The sequence below is a fragment of the Entelurus aequoreus genome, linkage group LG16 (assembly GCF_033978785.1).
Source record: "Entelurus aequoreus isolate RoL-2023_Sb linkage group LG16, RoL_Eaeq_v1.1, whole genome shotgun sequence".
Taxonomy (NCBI): domain Eukaryota; kingdom Metazoa; phylum Chordata; class Actinopteri; order Syngnathiformes; family Syngnathidae; genus Entelurus; species Entelurus aequoreus.
Window position 1 is genome coordinate 50,545,485 of NC_084746.1, and position 18,875 is coordinate 50,564,359.

Below are 18,875 nucleotides of genomic sequence, written 5' to 3' on the forward strand. Positions count from 1 at the left end.
GAGGTATTGGGTCCCATTTTTATAGTCTTTGGTATGACTCGGCCGGGGTTTGAACTCACAACCTACCGATCTCAGGGCGGACACTCTAACCACTAGGCCACTGATGATTGTCACACACACACACTAGGTGTGGTGAAATTATTCTCTCAGTCTCATTAGACGCATCCTCGCTCATCCATGCGGACTGGACACTGGCCGAGTTAGTGGGCGGCCGAGAGGGGAGTCGGCTCTCTTGGTTGCTTTGTTGGGTCTGCTCCTGTCTCTGGCCATGCTCCCTCCACCCCAGCAGACAATGGCGTGGAACACCGCAGAGGCCACCACAGTGTATATGTTTCTTTTACTTTTTATTCATAGCTGTATGTAGAAGTGGCTGGTTGCATCAGCTCTGCTCGTTTAATGTCTTTAATGTCCTTTGATGTTTGATATTTCTCTCTTACACACATGTAAGAGGGATGTGTGCTATTTTCCCTTGCCCTCAGTATGGACCCCGTCTCCAGGGGTCCAGGCTAAGACCGATTTTTTTTTTCTCAGCCCCCCATTGTTTACCTGTGTCTCACGTTTTTTGTAAGGGGCGCCGGAAGTTGGTAGACCCGTCAGCGATCCCGTTCTGTCTCCCTGTAATGTTTGTCTGATCTTGAATGGGATTGGGCTTAACATTTTAATTTCCCGTCTGGGATTAATAAAGTATTTCTGATTCTGATTTGACCCATCACCCTTGATCACCCCCTGGGAGGGTGAGGGGAGCAGTGAGCAGCAGCGGTGGCCGTGGCTAGGAATCATTTGTGGTGATTTAACCCCCGATTCCAACCCTTGATGCTGAGTGCCAAGCAGGGAGGTAATGGGTCCCATTTTTATAGTCTTTGGTATGACTCGGCCTGGGTTTGAACTCACAACCTGTCAACATACATGGTTGACTGCTTTTCTCGAAATTTGAGGCTCAATGGGGCCTATGAAAACGAGGAAAACTCTACAAAATAAAAGCATCCTTTATTAACTAATCATTTATTATCACCCATTTTCCGAGTCAGTGTAAATGTAATGTAAATAAATGGTTTTGGTTTTAATTTCAGTTATGTCGACCAGTCAGAGGGCACGTTGAGATAAAGCTACTGTAAGTGTCTCACAGTATTTCCAAAACAGAACATCTGCAAACCCCTCTACGCCCAGGTATTATTATCTGAAATGAGCTCACACAGCAAGAATGTCAAGAGGTTAAGTTTGGATGAGATGCGAGGAAGAGGATCGGCAGTGGGAGGTGCAAACAGCACATTTCTTACTGCTTGGCAAAGGTCATCCCTAAGCAAGTGTCACAAACACAGGCGAAACAAAACAAAGAAAGATATGAAAACAAAATTGTAATGGCAAGCGTGAGCCTCCTTAAGCCCCGCTGATGGGTGGAGTCGTTGCTCGGCACAATCGCAGGAAAATGAAACGAAAAAAGTGACAGTTCCAACATGATAAGACATCCCCGCCTTCCCCTTTAGCCAGCTCCACCCATGTCTTGGTCGGTTAACACATCAGCCCAAAAACTATTTGTAAATACTGTACAGTCAGCCTCCACGTGTGCAGTCAGCACATACAACAAAGACGGATGACTCTGAGGCGGAGTGACCAGTCAATGACCTGAGCTCGCCAGGCTTCCCTCCGTCATACGGGACTCTGTGTTCCGCTCTAACGGTGTAGTTGGCTGACATGTGGAGAGGAAATGATAGAAACCTTTCTGGAGGGAGAGGGCAAGGGGAGGATAACGGCCTCCGTGTGAAGGAGGGCTTCTTGTTTACGCTGTACTGCCAAAAGGAAAAGGGTGTCAGGGGGATGAATACCAGATTTAGAAACTTTAGATAAGGAAGGCATTGACTCGAAATGCAGGAAATGGTCAAGAAACAGATAAATGCAGCAAAACGCAGGAATCTCCCCCCCCCCCCCTACCCTAAAAGACAATTATAGCTGCCAAACTAGGAAATTCTTCATTAATGTCAGAACCTCCTCCAACTAATGCAACCACTTTTGCTTGGAATTACACCGCAATTCCAAATGCCTGATTCCGATTTAGTGACTCACAGCTGACATTGGCACCCAAAATACATGTAAACAATCGTATATGCGCAATAGGGTTGTACGGTATACCGGTATTAGCATCATACTTGCCAACCTAGAGACCTCCGAATTATAAATAAAATAAATACTTGACTTTCAGTGAATTCTAGCTATATATATATATATATATATATATATATATATATATATATATATATATATATATATATATATATATATATATATATATATATATATATATATATATATATATATATATATATATATATTAGGGCTGCAACAACTAATCGATTAAATTTGATCATATTTAATGGCCTACATACCGCTAATGTACCATATTAAGATCATATTAAATGGCCTGTGCACCTCCTATGTACCATGTCTACAATATACACTATATTGACAAAAGTATTTGGTCACCTTGACTCACATATGAACTTGAAGTGCCATCCCATTCCTAACCCATAGGGTTCAATATGACGTCGGTCCACCTTTTGCAGCTATTACAGCTTCAACTCTTCAGGGAAGGCTGTCCACAATGTTGCGGAGTGTGTTTATAGGAATTTTCTATAGGGATGTCCGATAATGGCTTTTTGCCGATATCCGATATTGTCCAACTCTTTAATTACCGATACCGATATCAACCGATATATACAGTCGTGGAATTAACACATTATTATGTCTAATTTGGACAACCAGGTATGGTGAAGATAAGGTACTTTTCAAAAAAAATTATAAAATAAAGAAAGTAAAACAATATAAAAACAGTTACATAGAAACTAGTAATTAATGAAAATGAGTAACATTAACTGTTAAAGGTTAGTACTATTAGTGGACCAGCAGCACGCACAATCATGTGTGCTTACGGACTGTATCCCTTGCAGACTGTATTGATATATATTGATATATAATGTAGGCACCAGAAATATTAATAACAGAAAGAAACAACCCTTTTGTGTGAATGAGGAGGGAGGTTTTTTGGGTTGGTGCATTAATTGTAAGTGTATCTTGTGTTTTTTATGTTGATTTAATTAAAAACAAACAAACAAACAAAAAAAACGATACCGATAATAAAAAAAACGATACCGATAATTTCCGATATTACATTTTAACGCATTTATCGGCCGATAACATCGGCAGGCCGATATTATCGGACATCCCTAATTTTCTACCTTTCTTCCAAAAGTGCATTGGATACTTGGTCGAGAAGGCCTGGCTCTCAGTCTCCGTTCTAATTCATCCCAAAGGTGTTCTGTCAGGACTCTGTGCAGGCCAGTCAAGTTCATCCAAACCAGACTCTGTCAACCATGTCTTTACGGACTGGTGCACAGTCATGTTGGAAGAGAAAGGGGCCCGCTCCAAACTGTTCCCACAAGGTTGGGAGCATGAAATTGTCCAATATGTTTTGGTATACTGGAGCATTCAAAGTTTATTTCACTGGAACTAAGGGGCTAAGCCCAACTCCTAAAAAACAACCTCACACCATAATCCCTTATCTATCAAATTTCACACTCGCGACAATGCAGTCCGAAATGTAGCGTTCTCCTGGCAACCTCCAAACACGGACCCGTCCATCAGATTGCCAGATGGAAAAGCATGACTCATCAGTCCAGAGAAGGCGTCTCCACTGCTCTAGAGTCCAGTGGCGACATGCTTTACACCACTGCATCCCACGCTTTGCATTGGACTTGATGATGTATGGTTTAGATTCAGCTGCACGGCCATGGAAACCCATTCCATGAAGCTCTCTGCGTACTGTACGTGGGCTAATTGGAAGGTCACATGAAGTTTGGAGCTCTGTAGCAACTGACTGTGCAGAAAGTCCTTGCACTATGCCAGTGGTTCTTAACCTTGTTGGAGGTACCGAACCCCACCAGTTTCATATGCGCAGTCACCGAACCCTTCTTTAGTGAAAAATTAAATGGGTTTTTTCAAATTCAAGACAAAGTTATATGTTTTTGGTAACACTTTAGTATGGGGAACATATTCTAAGTAACAAAGACTTAATTTAGAGTTTTTTGGACACTAGGGGAACATATTCTAAGTAACAAAGACTTAATTTAGAGTTATTTGGTTAGGGTTAGGGGGTTAGGGCCAGGGTTAGGGTTATAATAAGGCCATGCTGAATAAGGCATTAATAAGTACTTAATAATGACTAGTTAAGAGCCAATATGTTACTAATTTGCATGTTAATAAACAACTAATTAATGGTGAATATGTTCCCCATACTAAAGTGTTACCATGTTTTATTACTGGTGCACAAAATGAACCGTGCATGAACATCACCTTGTTCAAACAACAAAACCAACACAGTGCATAAACTCACAACAAATTACACACCTGCAAATCAGTCTGACTTCTGCTGTTGCCGTATCCGTAATACGCCGATAGGGAGAAGTTTTTATTTACACGATGAGTCGGGTGTGTCTTGACCTCCGCCGAACCCCTGAGCCCGACTCACCGAACCCCTAGGGTTCGATCGAACCCAGGTTAAGAACCACTGGACTAGACGTATAAGATTTCATGGGATTTAGCGATTAGGAGTGACAGATTGTTTGGTAAACGTATAGCATGTTCTATATGTTATAGTTATTTGAATGACTCTTACCATAATATGTTACGTTAACATACCAGGCACCTTCTCAGTTGGTTATTTATGCCTCATATAACGTACACTTATTCAGCCTGTTGTTCACTATTCTTTATTTATTTTAAATTGCCTTTCAAATGTCTATTTTTGGTGTTGGGTTTCATCAAATAAATTTCCCCCAAAATTGCGACTTATACTCCAGTGCGACTTATATATGTTTTTTTCCTTCTTTATTATGCATTTTCGGCAGGTGCGACTTATACTCCGGTGCGACTTATACTCCGAAAAATACGGTACATGATGAGTCGGGTGTGTCTTGACCTCCGCCGAACCCCTGAGCCCGACTCACCGAACCCCTAGGGTTCGATCGAACCCAGGTTAAGAACCACTGCACTATGCGCTTCAGCATCCGCTGACCCCTCTCTGTCAGTTTACGTGGCCTACCACTTCGTGGCTGAGTTGCTGTTGTTCCCAAACTCTTCCATTTTCTTATAATAAAGCCGACAGTTGACTTTGGAATATTTAGGAGCGAGGAATTTCACGACTGGATTTGTTGCACAGGTGGCATCCTATGACAGTTCCATGCTGGAAATCACTGAGCTCCTAAGAACGGCCCATTCCTTCCGTTTGTAGAAACAGTCTCCATGATTAAGTGCTTTATTTTATACACCTGTGGCCGGGCCAAGTGATTAGGACACCTGATTCTCATTTGGATGGGTGGCCAAATAATTTTGGCAGTATAGTGTATTTAATGGTCTACAAAAAGCTTGGGTATTAGCCCTTTAATGTAGTCTTGATTAACCATGGCTCTGTTTTCTTCACTACGTATATGTATGCTGTTTGTGTAGACGTGGGTTTATTGACATCGAAGGATATTATCGGGCTGTTCAAATGTTGTACGATGAAAATCTCCCGGGGCCTGAGAGTGTCTTGGGTTCTACCTTGACAGGCTGCTGCAAGGTGTACTTACAGTTGAAGTCAGATCTGATTGAATTCCCGGCCAGGAGGCTGTTGACGGTAATCTGATAGATGATGTGCAGCAGCAGGAAGGACATACTGGTAAAGCACAGGGACATCAGCAGACGCCCCGTGTGGCCTGTCGGAGAGGGAGAACAGCGTTTGTGAGGTCACCATTGCTTTGTAAAGTGTACAGCGAAATAACATGTCGAGTCAATAATGTCATATACTGTATATCAGGGGTCACCAACCTTTTTGAAACCAAGAGCTACTTCTTGGGTACTGATTAATGCGAAGGGCTACCAGTTTGATACACACTTCAATAAATTGCCTGAAATAGCCAATTTGCTCAATTGACCTTTAACTCTATGTTATTATTAATAATTAATGATATTTACACTTAATTGAACGGTTTAAAAGAGGAGAAAACATGAAAAAAATGACAATTAAATTTTGAAACATAGTTTATCTTCAATTTCGACTCTTTAAAATTCAAAATTCAACCGAAAAAAAGAAGACAAAAACTAGCTAATTGGAATCTTTTTGAAAAAATTAAAAAAATAATTTATGGAACATCATTAGTAATTTTTCCTGATTAAGATTAATTTTAGAATTTTGATGACATGTTTTAAATAGGTTAAAATCCAATCTACACGTTGTTAGAATATATAACAAATTGAACCAAGCTATATTTCTAACAAAGACAAATCATTAATTCTTCTAGATTTTCCAGAGCAAACATTTTAAAAGAAATTCAAAAGACTTTGAAATAAGATTTAAATTTGAGTCTACAGATTTTCTAGATTTTCCAGATTTTTTTTTTTTGAATTTTAATCATAATAAGTTTGAAGAAATATTTCACAAATATTCTTCGTCGAAAAAACAGAAGCTAAAATGAAGAATTAAATTAAAATTGATTTATTATTCTTTACAATAAAAAAAAAAATTACTTGAACATTGATTTAAATTGTCAGGAAAGAAGAGGAAGGAATTTAAAAGGTAAAAAGGTATATGTGTTTAAAAATCCTAAAATCATTTTTAAGGTTGTATTTTCTCTCTAAAATTGTCTTTCTGAAAGTTATAAAAAGCAAAGTAAAAAAATTAATGAATTTATTTAAACAAGTGAAGACCAAGTCTTTAAAATATTTTCTTGGATTTTCAAATTCTATTTGAGTTTTGTCTCTCTTAGATTTAAAAATGTCAGGCAAAGTGAGACCAGCTTGCTAGTAAATGAATAAAATGTAAAAAATAGAGGCAGCTCACTGGTAAGTGCTGCTATTTGAGCTATTTTTAGAACAGGCCAGCGGGCTACTCATCTGGTCCTTACGGGCTACCTGGTGCCCGCGGGCACCGCGTTGGTGACCCCTGCTGTATATACACTGATGGCTACTCTTCCTTGATTTAATACTCATGTTCGTTGTTTTGAGTTTGGCACTACAATGAACGCAAAAAAGAGATCTTCTGTGTAACTACGGATTTCATATTTTAGCCTGTGTTTCTCTGTATATAATGTCTGTTTTTTGTTACGAGCATGACTCGAAAAGTTGTCATTATTTACATTGCAAAAACAGTACATAAGGTTTCTCATGCATTCATCAAGTAAATTTAAGGCCAACGCAAGTTTAAAAAATGTATAGATACTAGGGGTGTAACGGTACACAAAAATTTCGGTTCGGTACGTACCTCGGTTTAGAGGTCACGGTTCAGTTCATTTTCGGTACAGTAAGAAAACAACAAAATATACATTTTTGGGTTATTTATTTACAAAATTTGCAAAATCTTCCACCAAAAATATTTTTTAGGGATGTCCGATAATATCGGCCTATGCGTTAAAATGTAATATCGGAAATGATCGGTATCGTTTTTTTTATTATCTGTATCGTTTTTTAAAATTTTATTTTATTTTTTATTAAATCAACATAAAAAACACAAGATACACTTACAATTAGTGCACCAACCAAAAAAACCTCCCTCCCCCCATTTCTTTCTGTTATCAATATTCTGGTTCCTACATTATATATCAATATATATCAATACAGTCTGCAAGGGATACAGTCCGTAAGCACACATGATTGTGCGTGCTGCTGGTCCACTAATAGTACTAACCTTTAACAGTTAATTTTACTCATTTTCATTCATTACTAGTTTCTATGTAACTGTTTTTATATTGTTTTACTTTCTTTTTTATTCAAGAAAATGCTTTTAATTTAGTTATCTTATTTTTTTTTTTTTTTTTTTTAAAGTACCTTATCTTCACCATACATGGTTGTCCAAATTAGGCATAATAATGTGTTAATTCCACGACTGCATATATCGGTTGATATCGGTATCGGTTGATATCGGTATCGGTAATTAAAGTGTTGGACAATATCGGATATCGGCAAAAAGCCATTATCGGACATCCCTAATATTTTTCTTAGTGGAATATTTGATGTGACGTAATCGGAACCTTGGATAGGTCAATAATTCATAATAACATTGATTTTGATTCAATATTATGTTTTGAGCAATGACAGTTTGAAAGAAAAAAAAAAAGCTTTGTTTTATTAGTCAACGTTGCAACTTTTTCTAAATTACATTTAACCTTTAAGCTTTTTTATTTCACTTTTGTTATGTTTTTCTTTATTTTAATAGTATTTTTAGAATGTGCCGTGGGCCTTTAAAACATTAGCTGTGGGCCGCAAATGGCCTGCGGGGCACACTTTTGACACCCCTGCTACAGATAATAAAAAATTAAATCTGATAAATCTATGAATAAAAAGCAGAGCCTGGCGACGCATGCGCGTTTATCATAACTCTCTCGCTCTCTCTGTCTCTGCCCCTCCCTCACCAATGCTGCTGCGCGCACAATTTGTTTTGTTTTTAACCCCTTCTTAACCCTGAACGTACATTGAAAATACACGCAACCCTAACTCAAAATGCCAGACATTTGAGGCATGTAAGAAACTCCGCCCTGACAGCTCCGCAAAAGAGGACATGTCCGGTGAAAAGAGGACGTATGGTCAGTCTATCGTAGCCCGGTCGTTGCTAGCATGCCGTGTGTTGTGCCTCAGTGTGCATTGTTTACACAACGTGCGGTACGCTACTTAATATGTCCGTGTGGAAACTCGTTCGGTACACCTCCAAACCGAACCGAAACCCCGTACCGAAACAGTTCAATACAAATACACGTACCGTTACACCCCTAATAGATACAGTAACATTTCACCTTCCAGGAGATACAGTCGTGGTCAAAGAACATAATGTCATGGCTGTCTTGAGTTTCCAATAATTTCTACAACTCTTATTTTTTGTGATAGAGTGATTGGAGCACATACTTGTTGGTCACAAAAAACTAGAGATGTCCGATAATATCGGCCTGCCGATATTATCGGCCGATATATGCGTTAAAAGTAATATCGGAAATTATCGGTATCGTTTTTTTTAAAAATTAAATCAACATAAAAAGCACAAGATACACTTACAATTAGTGCACCAACCCAAAAAACCTCCCTCCCCCATTTACACTCATTCACACAAAAGGGTTGTTTCTTTCTGTTATCAATATTCTGGTTCCTACATTATATATCAATATATATCAATACAGTCTGCAAGGGATACAGTCCGTAAGCACACATGATTGTGCGTGCTGCTGCTCCACTAATAGTACTAACCTTTAACAGTTAATTTTACTCATTTTCATTCATTACTAGTTTCTATGTAACTGTTTTTATATTGTTGTACTTTCTTTTTTATCCAAGAAAATGTTTTTAATTTATTTATCTTATTTTACTAATTTTTTTAAAAAAAAGGCCTTATCTTCACCATACCTGGTTGTCCAAATTAGGCATAATAATGTGTTAATTCCACGACTGTATATATCGGTTGATATCGGTATCGGTTGATATCGGTATCGGTAATTAAAGAGTTGGACAATATCGGAAATCGGCAAAAAGCCATTATCGGACATCCCTACAAAAAATATTCATGAAGTTTGGTTCTTTTTATTAATTTATTATGGGTCTACTGAAAATTTTTTGACCACTCCTCTTGACAAAATTGGTGCAGTTCAGCTAAATTTGTTGGTTTTCTGACATGGACTTGTTTCTTCAGCATTGTCCGCACGTTTAAGTCAGGACTTTGGGAAGGCCATTCTAAAACCTTGATTCTAGCCTGATTTAGCCATTCCTTTACCACTTTTGACGTGTGTTTGGGGTCATTGTCCTGTTGGAACACCCAACTGCGCCCAAGACCCAACATCCGGGCTGATCATTTTAGGTTGTCCTGAAGAATTTGGAGGTAATCCTCCTTTTTCATTGTCCCATTTACTCTCTGTGAAGCACCAGTTCCATTGGCAGCAAAACAGGACCCAAGCATAATACCACCACCACCATGTTTGACGGTAGGTAAGGTGTTCCTGGGATTAAAGGCCTCACCTTTTCTCCTCCAAACATATTGCTGGGTATTGTGGCTAAACAGCTCAATTTTTGTTTCATCTGACATCACATGGACAAAGATAAGACCTTCTGGAGGAAAGTTCTGTGGCTACCAAAAGCGCCTTATTGCAGTGAAACTTGCCAAGGGACATGTAAGCAAATATTAACATTGCTGTATGTATACTTTTGACCCAGCAGATTTGCTCACATTTTCAGTAGACCCATAATAAATGAATAAAAAGAACCAAACTTCATGAATGTTTTTTGTGACCAACAAGTATGTGCTCCAATCACTCCATCACAAAAAAATAAGAGTTGTAGAAATAATTGGAAACACAAAGAGAGCCATGACATTATGTTCTTTACACTTTTGACCACGACTGTATATGTGCTTCAATCCTCTGCAGTCATGTTCCACAAAACATTGACTATGTTATTTGTTTTAAAAATAAGGGTTTCAGGTTTAAGCAACAGGCTTTCGTAGTCAGCACGCACACACAGCGAGTGTGTGTGCTGCAGGAGACTCATTGAGGGATACAACGTTAGCGGTCAGTATTTGTTCCTACAGAGTTTGGTGACTATATACCTGTGAGTAGAAATACACTTGCCATTTTATGACAGTTTTCTTCCGTTAAAATCCCTTTTGATAAACGTTTGTACAAGTTTGCTCTGCTAATTTTCGTGAGCCTGTCAATGAGCCGGTTCATTAAGAGCCAACCTTCATCTTGTATAACTGTATTGGTTAATTCAGTTTATACCAAACTGTATTGTTGGTTTAACACAATCCCTACATGTATGTGCACTTTATGTGCATATTAATGGATTAATTTCCTTTGTGTGCTTAGTTTTACCGTGGAGATTCAGTAAACAAACTCAAATTTTGTTCATCTCTAATTTGAAAGACTGTTTGCATAATTGGCAAAGTAAATTGCAACTTTCAGTGAGGGCATAATAACATATGTCAATAAACCAGTTGTGTAAAAAGTGCAGCCTGTGTTACATTTTTTTTTTTTTTTTTTTTAGCCTTTATTTAACCGGGTAAAATCCCATTGAGATCAAATATCTCTTTTCCAAGGGAGACCTGGCCAAGAGGGCAGCAGCAAGGTTACATTAAAAACAGTAAACAACACATAAAACATCACATTTACAACATTAAAACTTGCTCACATAACACATGTGCATACAGACAAGGTAGACTGCAATCCTTTCACAGAAGCTTTCAACTCATTTAATGTAACAAGGGTTTGAAGTTGAAGACAATAAGCAGCAACAATTGAAAATAGAGCAAAACGATATAATATAATAAAATAAGGTAACACTTTAGTATGGGGAATGTATTCACCATTAATTAGTTGCTTATTAAAGTAACAAAGACTTAATTTACAGTTATTTGGACACTAGGGGAACATCTCAGGGTTAGGGCAGGAGTCGGCAACCCAAAATGTTGAAAGAGCCATATTGGACCAAAAATACAAAAACAAATCTGTCTGGAGCCACAAAAAATTAAAAGCCATATTACATACAGATAGTGTGTCATGGGATATAAATTGAATTAAGAGGACTTAAAGGAAACTAAATGACCTCAAATATAGCTACAAATGAGGCATAATGATGCAATATGTACATATAGCTAGCCTAAATAGCATGTTAGCATCGATTAGCTTGCAGTCATGCAGTGACCAAATATGCCCGATTAGCACTCCACACAAGTCAATAACATCAACAAAACTCACCTTTGTGCATTCACGCACAACGTTATGTTTGGTGGACAAAATGAGACAGAAAAAGAAGTGGCATAAAACACGTCCTAGAAAGTCGGAGAAAGTTATACATGTATGTAAACAAACTACGGTGAGTTCAAGGACCGCCAAAATTAGTAGGACAAAACGGCGCTCGCCAAATACTCGAATCAGTGAAGCATGTTTAATATAAACACTGTGATTTATAACAATTAGGGAGGTTTGTGTCATGTTGGTCCTCCTACAGAAACCATATTAAAACAAAAAATATATTTTTTCCCCCCTCATCTTTTTCCATTTTTCATACATTTTTGAAAAAGCTCCAGAGAGACACTAGGGCGGCGCTAAAGAGTCGCATGCGGCTCTAGAGCCGCGGGTTGCCGACCCCCGGATCGTAGGAATACGCTCAGTGGAAGACTTTTAATGGCTTACTGGTTGTATAATAAGGCCATGCGGAATTGGGCATTAATAAGTACTTAATAATGACTAATTAAGAGCCAATATGTTACTAATTTGCATGTTAATAAGCAACTAATTAATGGTGAATAGGTGTTCCCCATACTAAAGTGTTACCTAAAATAAATACATGTTACTAGTAAATACTGATAACAGGTTTGTTTAAAAAAAAAAAAATTATACAACATTTTCTTAGCCTTTTTATCAAAAATATATGTATCATCACCAATTGTGCTAATTACAAGATAGGACGTCATATCGACACCGCCCCGACTACGCTCCACTACACCACATTTTTAGCATTAATGTCAGAATAACTGTATCTAAGTTATCACAAAACTTTGTGTTTCCATGAGTTCCCGGCGAGAGGACAAAAGCTGTCTTTGATCTTACCAAGCAAAAGGCTTGTAAGACTCCACTGTGTAGGATGGGAAGCGACATGAAGGTGTCGGTTTCTTTGATCTGTTGTAATCCACAGGAAGACCTTGTCTTGACCCGAGATCGACAAAGCAGAGAGGAAGCAGGACCTGACGCAAGCTCCAGGCATCTTTCCTTTGAACTGTTTTGTGACCGAAGGCAATAGCTGTTTACGACCCCAGTCCCTTTAGAAACAGCTGTTACTATGTAATCAGGGAAAGTCCAAATAAAAGAGGTGGCGTATAAATTCTCTTGCCAGAGCGTGGTGAAAGACTGTGCAAAGAGCACAGCCCAGACGTTTCTCCTCATTGAGCTAAATTGAATCCTGTCTCTGTTTAATTCCTTGCTTCTTGTCTGTTTAAAGGCCTACTGAAAGCCACTACTACCGACCACGCAGTCTGATAGTTTATATATCAATGATGAAATCTTAGCATTGCAACACATGCCAATACGGCCGGGTTAACTTATAAAGTGCAATTTTAAATTTCCCGCTGAACTTCCGGTTGAAAACGTCTATGTATGATGACGTATGCGCGTGACCTCAATCGTTGAAACGGAAGTATTCGGACACCATTGTATCCGATACAAAAAGCTCGGTTTTCATCGCAAAATTCCACAGTATTCTGGACATCTGTGTTGGTGAATCTTTTGCAATTTGTTTAATGAACAATGAAGACTGCAAAGAAGAAAGTTGTAGGTGGGATCGGTGTATTAGCGGCTGGCTGCAGCAACACAACCAGGAGGACTTTGACTTGGATAGCAGACGCGCTATCCGACGCTAGCTGCCGACCGCACCGATGATCGGGTGAAGTCCTTCGTCGCGCCGTCGATCGCTGGAACGCAGGTGAGCACGGGTGTTGATGAGCAGATGAGGGCTGGCTGGCGTAGGTGGATAGCTAATATTTTTAGCATAGCTCTGTGAGGTCCCGTTGCTAAGTTAGCTTCAATGACGTCGTTAGCAACAGCATTGTTAAGCTTCGCCAGCCTAGAAAGCATTAACCGTGTATTTACAGGTCCATGGTTTAATAGTATTGTTGATTTTCTGTCTATACTTCCAGTCAGGGGCTTATTTCTTTTGTTTCTATCTACAGTTAAGCCCGATGCTATCACGTTAGCTCCGTAGCTAAAGTGCTTCGCCGATGTATTGTCGTGGAGATAAAAGTCACTGTGAATGTCCATTTCGCGTTCTCGACTCTCATTTTCAAGAGGATATAGTATCCGAAGTGGTTTAAAATACAAATCTGTGATCCACAATAGAAAAAGGAGAGAGTGTGGAATCCAATGAGCCAGCTTGTACCCAAGTTACGGTCAGAGCGAAAAAAGATGCGTCCTGCACTGCACTCTAGTCCTTCACTCTCATGTTCCTCATCCACAAATCTTTCATCCTGGCTCAAATTAATGGGGTAATCGTCGCTTTCTCGGTCCGAATCGCTCTCCCTGCTGGTGTAAACAATGTGCAGATGTGAGGAGCCTTTCAACCTGTGACGTCACGCTACTTCCGGTACAGGCAAGGCTTTTTTTTTATTAGCGACCAAAAGTTGCGAACTTTATCGTCGATGTTCTCTACTAAATCCTTTCAGCAAAAATATGGCAATATCGCGAAATGATCAAGTATGACACATAGAATGGATCTGCTATCCCCGTTTGAATAAATACAAATTCATTTCAGTAGGCCTTTAATATATGTCATCGGGGTTTTGAACCTGACAATTAAATTTGGAGAATAAGTGTTATTTTTCTTAAACAACAAGCGTTTTTAAGTCCGCCATTGTCTTTTTCCATAATTTCTTGTTTCTGAAGTAGTCGTAGTCTACAATAAACATTTTCACAAATTAATCTTTTCAGGTTTTTCCAAACATTTTTAGTTTTCGGGTTGTACATTTTGGGGTCTCAGTTTTTATTGGTTAGGAGTAGGGATGTCCCATAATGGCTTTTTGCCGATATCCGATATCCCGATATTGTCCAACTCTTTAATTACCGATACCGATATCAACCGATATATGCAGTCGTGGAATTAACACATTATTATGCCTAATTTGGACAACCAGGTATGGTGAAGATAAGGTACTTTTAAAAAATAAAAAATAAACTAAGATAACTAAATTAAAAACATTTTCTTGAATAAAAAAGAAAGTAAAACAATATACAAACAGTTACATAGAAACTAGTAATTAATGAAAATGAGTAAAATTAACTGTTAAAGGTTAGTAGTATTAGTGGACCAGCAGCACGCACAATCATGTGTGCTTACGGACTGTATCCCTTGCAGACTGTTTTGATATATATTGATATATAATGTAGGAACCAGAATATTGATAACAGAAAGAAATGGGGGGAGGGAGTTTTTTTGGGTTGGTGCACTAATTGTAAGTGTATCTTGTGTTTTTTATGTTGATTTAATAAAAAATAAAAAATATATAAAAAAAACATAAATACAGATAATAAAAAAAACGATACCGATAATTTCCGATATTACATTTTAACGCATTTATCGGCCGATAATATCGGTAGGCCGATATTATCGGACATCCCTAGTTAGGAGCTCAGCTAGTTTTTGATCCAGAGCTGGATGGCTTTATTACACAGTGAGCGGGGCACTGTGCGTGCTAGCAAGTACCCCCCGTGTTGAGGAAATAGAATCTGAGCCCGTTGGTGGTCACACTGATGACCTTCCTGAGAGCCACATGTTCCTCCCAAAGCCGCCCTCCAAACAGCAGCCAACCAGTTGAGGAAAGCTGGGAACAGTCAAGAGGAGCGGCCACAGCTGTTCCCCACATGGCCCTTTTATAGCGCGCCTACAGGTATTTGACAACATTTCAACAGTTGCTATAGTAATAACATGCTAGAGTCAGATGGCGCCTTAATGAAGGTCCTCATCCCTGAGGAAGATTGGGGCTTGTTTTTGTTTTGTTTTCTCCTTCATGAAGCCAGTACCACATGGTTCTTCATGGAGAAAAATAAACGCCATCACTTCTTATATTCTTTATACGTAGAGAACCAACCACTTTTTATAATATACTAACTCAGGTGAGGTGTTCCTAAGTGAACCGTCTCAAATGTGCTCACCAGACTGCGGCGGGCGTCTGAAACGACGAAGACTTTGTGCTAATATACTGACAAGATTTCTTGGGCGGTTTCCAAGTCGGGGAAAATAACACTTGTAAATCAGAAGGTATGGGAAGTGTTTGGCTTGCAAGCTAGCTGGTGTAAAGGCTCGGGAAAATGTATTTGGCTCTGGATAATATTCCCACTCCTGTACAAAGGTTTCGAGTGTTTTTGGTTGAATAAAAGTTATTTTGAGGCATTTTTTTGTTCTTACAACTGCAACTGAGTCACAGCTCTTGATCCCAAGAGAACCCTTGAGGTTTCCGAAACAGTAGGCATTGTTAAGCTTAACAATCGCCGCTTCATCCTCAAAAATGAATCAGACAATCTATGAGAACGTGTTTACAATTTGGAGCACGGAAGAAGGAAGGCTGATCAATATCGAAATCACAACAAACTGAACCTTTGGCAGAATTAGCATTGTATTATGACTGTATAGGCCGGGATACGCTCAATGGACAGGAGCTGTAGTGAACTCCATGCCCAAGGGAATAAGGCAGTTCTGGAAAATAATGATAATCAGTGACGTAATTTGGGAAAAATATGTCCACTGCATTTGTTTTAAACGGTTTTCATCTGAGAATAGTGCGACAACTCCACCCCTTTGAAAAGGACGAGCAACATGTGAACTCTTATAGTTGGGAGGAGACGCCTTGATAAGCGGAAAAAAAATCATCTGGTTTCAGCCAAGTCTCACTGAGACCGATGATGCTAAGATTGTTGCCTCTAATTATCTCATTAAAGGCCTACTGAAATGAGATTTTCTTATTTAAACGGGGATAGCAGATCCATTCTATGTGTCATACTTGATCATTTCGCGATATTGCCATATTTTTGCTGAAAGGATTTAGTAGAGAACATTGACGATAAAGTTCGCAACTTTTGGTCGCTGATAAAAAAAAAGCCTTGCCTGTACCGAAAGTAGCGTGACGTCGCAGGTTGAAGGGCTCCTCACATCTGCACATTGTTTACACCAGCAGCGAGAGCGATTCGGACCGAGAAAGCGACGATTACCCCATTAATTTGAGCGAGGATGAAAGATTCGTGGATGAGGAACGTCAGAGTGAAGGATTAGAGTGCAGTGCAGGACGTATCTTTTTTCGCTCTGACCGTAACTTAGGTGCAAGGGCTCATTGGATTCCACACTTTCTCCTTTTTCTATTGTGGATCACGGATTTGTATTTTAAACCACCTCGGATACTATATCCTCTTGAAAATGAGAGTCGAGAACGCGAAATGGACATTCACAGTGACTTTTATCTCCACGACAATACATCGGTGAAGCACTTTAGCTTCGGAGCTAACGTGATAGCATCATGCTTAAATGCGGATAGAAACAAAAGAAATAAGCCCCTGACTGGAAGGATAGACAGAAGATCAACTATACTATTTTTACTTCTACTATCAGGAGACACCGAACCAAACCCTGGACCTGTAACCACACGGTTAATGCTGTCCAGCCTGCCGAAGCCTAGCAATGCTGTTGCTAACGACGCCATTGAAGCTAACTTAGCTACGGGACCACGTCAGAGCTATGATAAAAACATTAGCGCTCCACCTACGCCAGCCCTCATCTGCTCATCAACACCCGTGCTCACCTGCGTTCCAGCGATCAACGACGCGACGAAGGACTTCACCCGATCATCGATGCGGTCGGCGGCTAGCGTCGGATAGCGCGTCTGCTATCCAAGTCAAAGTCCACCTGGTTGTGTTGCTGCAGCCAGCCGCTAATACAGCGATCCCACCTACAGCTTTCTTCTTTGCAGTCTCCATTGTTCATTAAACAAATTGCAAAAGATTCACCAACACAGATGTCCAGAATACTGTGGAATTTTGCGATGAAAACAGAGCTTTTTTGTATTTGGATACAATGTGTCCGAATACTTCCGTTTCAACCATCGACGTCGCGCGTAAACTTCATCATACATAGACGTTTTCAACCGGAAGTTTCGCGGGAAATTTAAAATGTCACTTTATAAGTTAACCCGGCCGTATTGGCATGTGTTGCAATGTTAAGATTTCATCATTGATATATAAACTATCAGACTGCGTGGTCGCTAGTAGTGGCTTTCAGTAGGCCTTTAACTAATAACGCTTTTGGGGACAATGATATAATGTTTGGAGGCATTTTTGTTAATGATATCCGTATTACTGACATTATTAAAATTACATCTATCTCGCGAAGTGCGTCTTGCCTTGTGTTCCAGAGGAAAATAATTTGATCCTCAATACAGCGTAAACATGGAACAAAATCATCATACTATCCAGACTGATGATTTTAGGTTGTCCTGAAGAATTTGAAGGTAATCCTCCTTTTTAATTGTCCCATAAGGCCCAGAACATAATACTACCACCAGCATGCTTGACGGTAGGAATGGTGTTCCTGGGATTAAAGGCCTCACCTTTTCTCCTCCAAACATATTGTTGGCTACATTTTAGTTTCATCTGACATCACATGGACAAAGATAAGACCTACTGGAGGAAAGTTCTGTGGTCAGATGAAACTAAAATCGAGCTGTCGTAGAAATGATTGGAAACTCAAGACAGCCATGACATTATGTTATTTACAAGTGTATGTCAACTTTTGACCACGACTGTAATTATATATACCGTATTTTTTGGACTATAAGTCGCAGTTTTTTTCATAGTTTGGCCGGGGGTGCGACTTATACTCAGGAGCGACTTATGTGTGAAATTATTAACACATTAGCGTAAAATATCAAATAATATTATTGATCTCATTCACGTAAGAGACTAGACGTATAAGATTTCATGGGATTTAGCGATTAGGAGTGACAGATTGTTTGGTAAACGTATAGCATGTTCTATATGTTATAGTTATTTGAATGACTCTTACCATAATATGTTACGTTAACATACCAGGCACCTTCTCAGTTGGTTATTTATGCCTCATATAACGTACACTTATTCAGCCTGTTGTTCACTATTCTTTATTTATTTTAAATTGCCTTTCAAATGTCTATTCCTTGGGTTGGGTTTTATCAAATAAATTTCCCCAAAAAATGCGACTTATACTCCAGTGCAACTTATATATGTTTTTTTCCTTTTTTATTATGCATTTTTGGCCGCTGTGACTTATACTCCGGAGCGACTTATACTCCGAAAGATACGGTATGT

General features: G+C 39.1%; 1 protein-coding gene across 3 annotated transcripts in view; it reads right to left on the bottom strand.

Moving 5' to 3' along the window:
• LOC133631151 (piezo-type mechanosensitive ion channel component 2) overlaps window positions 1–18,875 on the bottom strand; it is a 258,049-nt gene that overhangs the window by 168,368 nt on the left and 70,806 nt on the right. For all 3 annotated transcript variants that reach the window (XM_062023258.1, XM_062023257.1, XM_062023256.1), the window contains exon 3: window positions 5,619–5,744. In XM_062023258.1, the coding sequence (XP_061879242.1) occupies window positions 5,619–5,744 (126 nt within the window). The remainder of the gene's footprint in view (window positions 1–5,618; window positions 5,745–18,875) is intronic.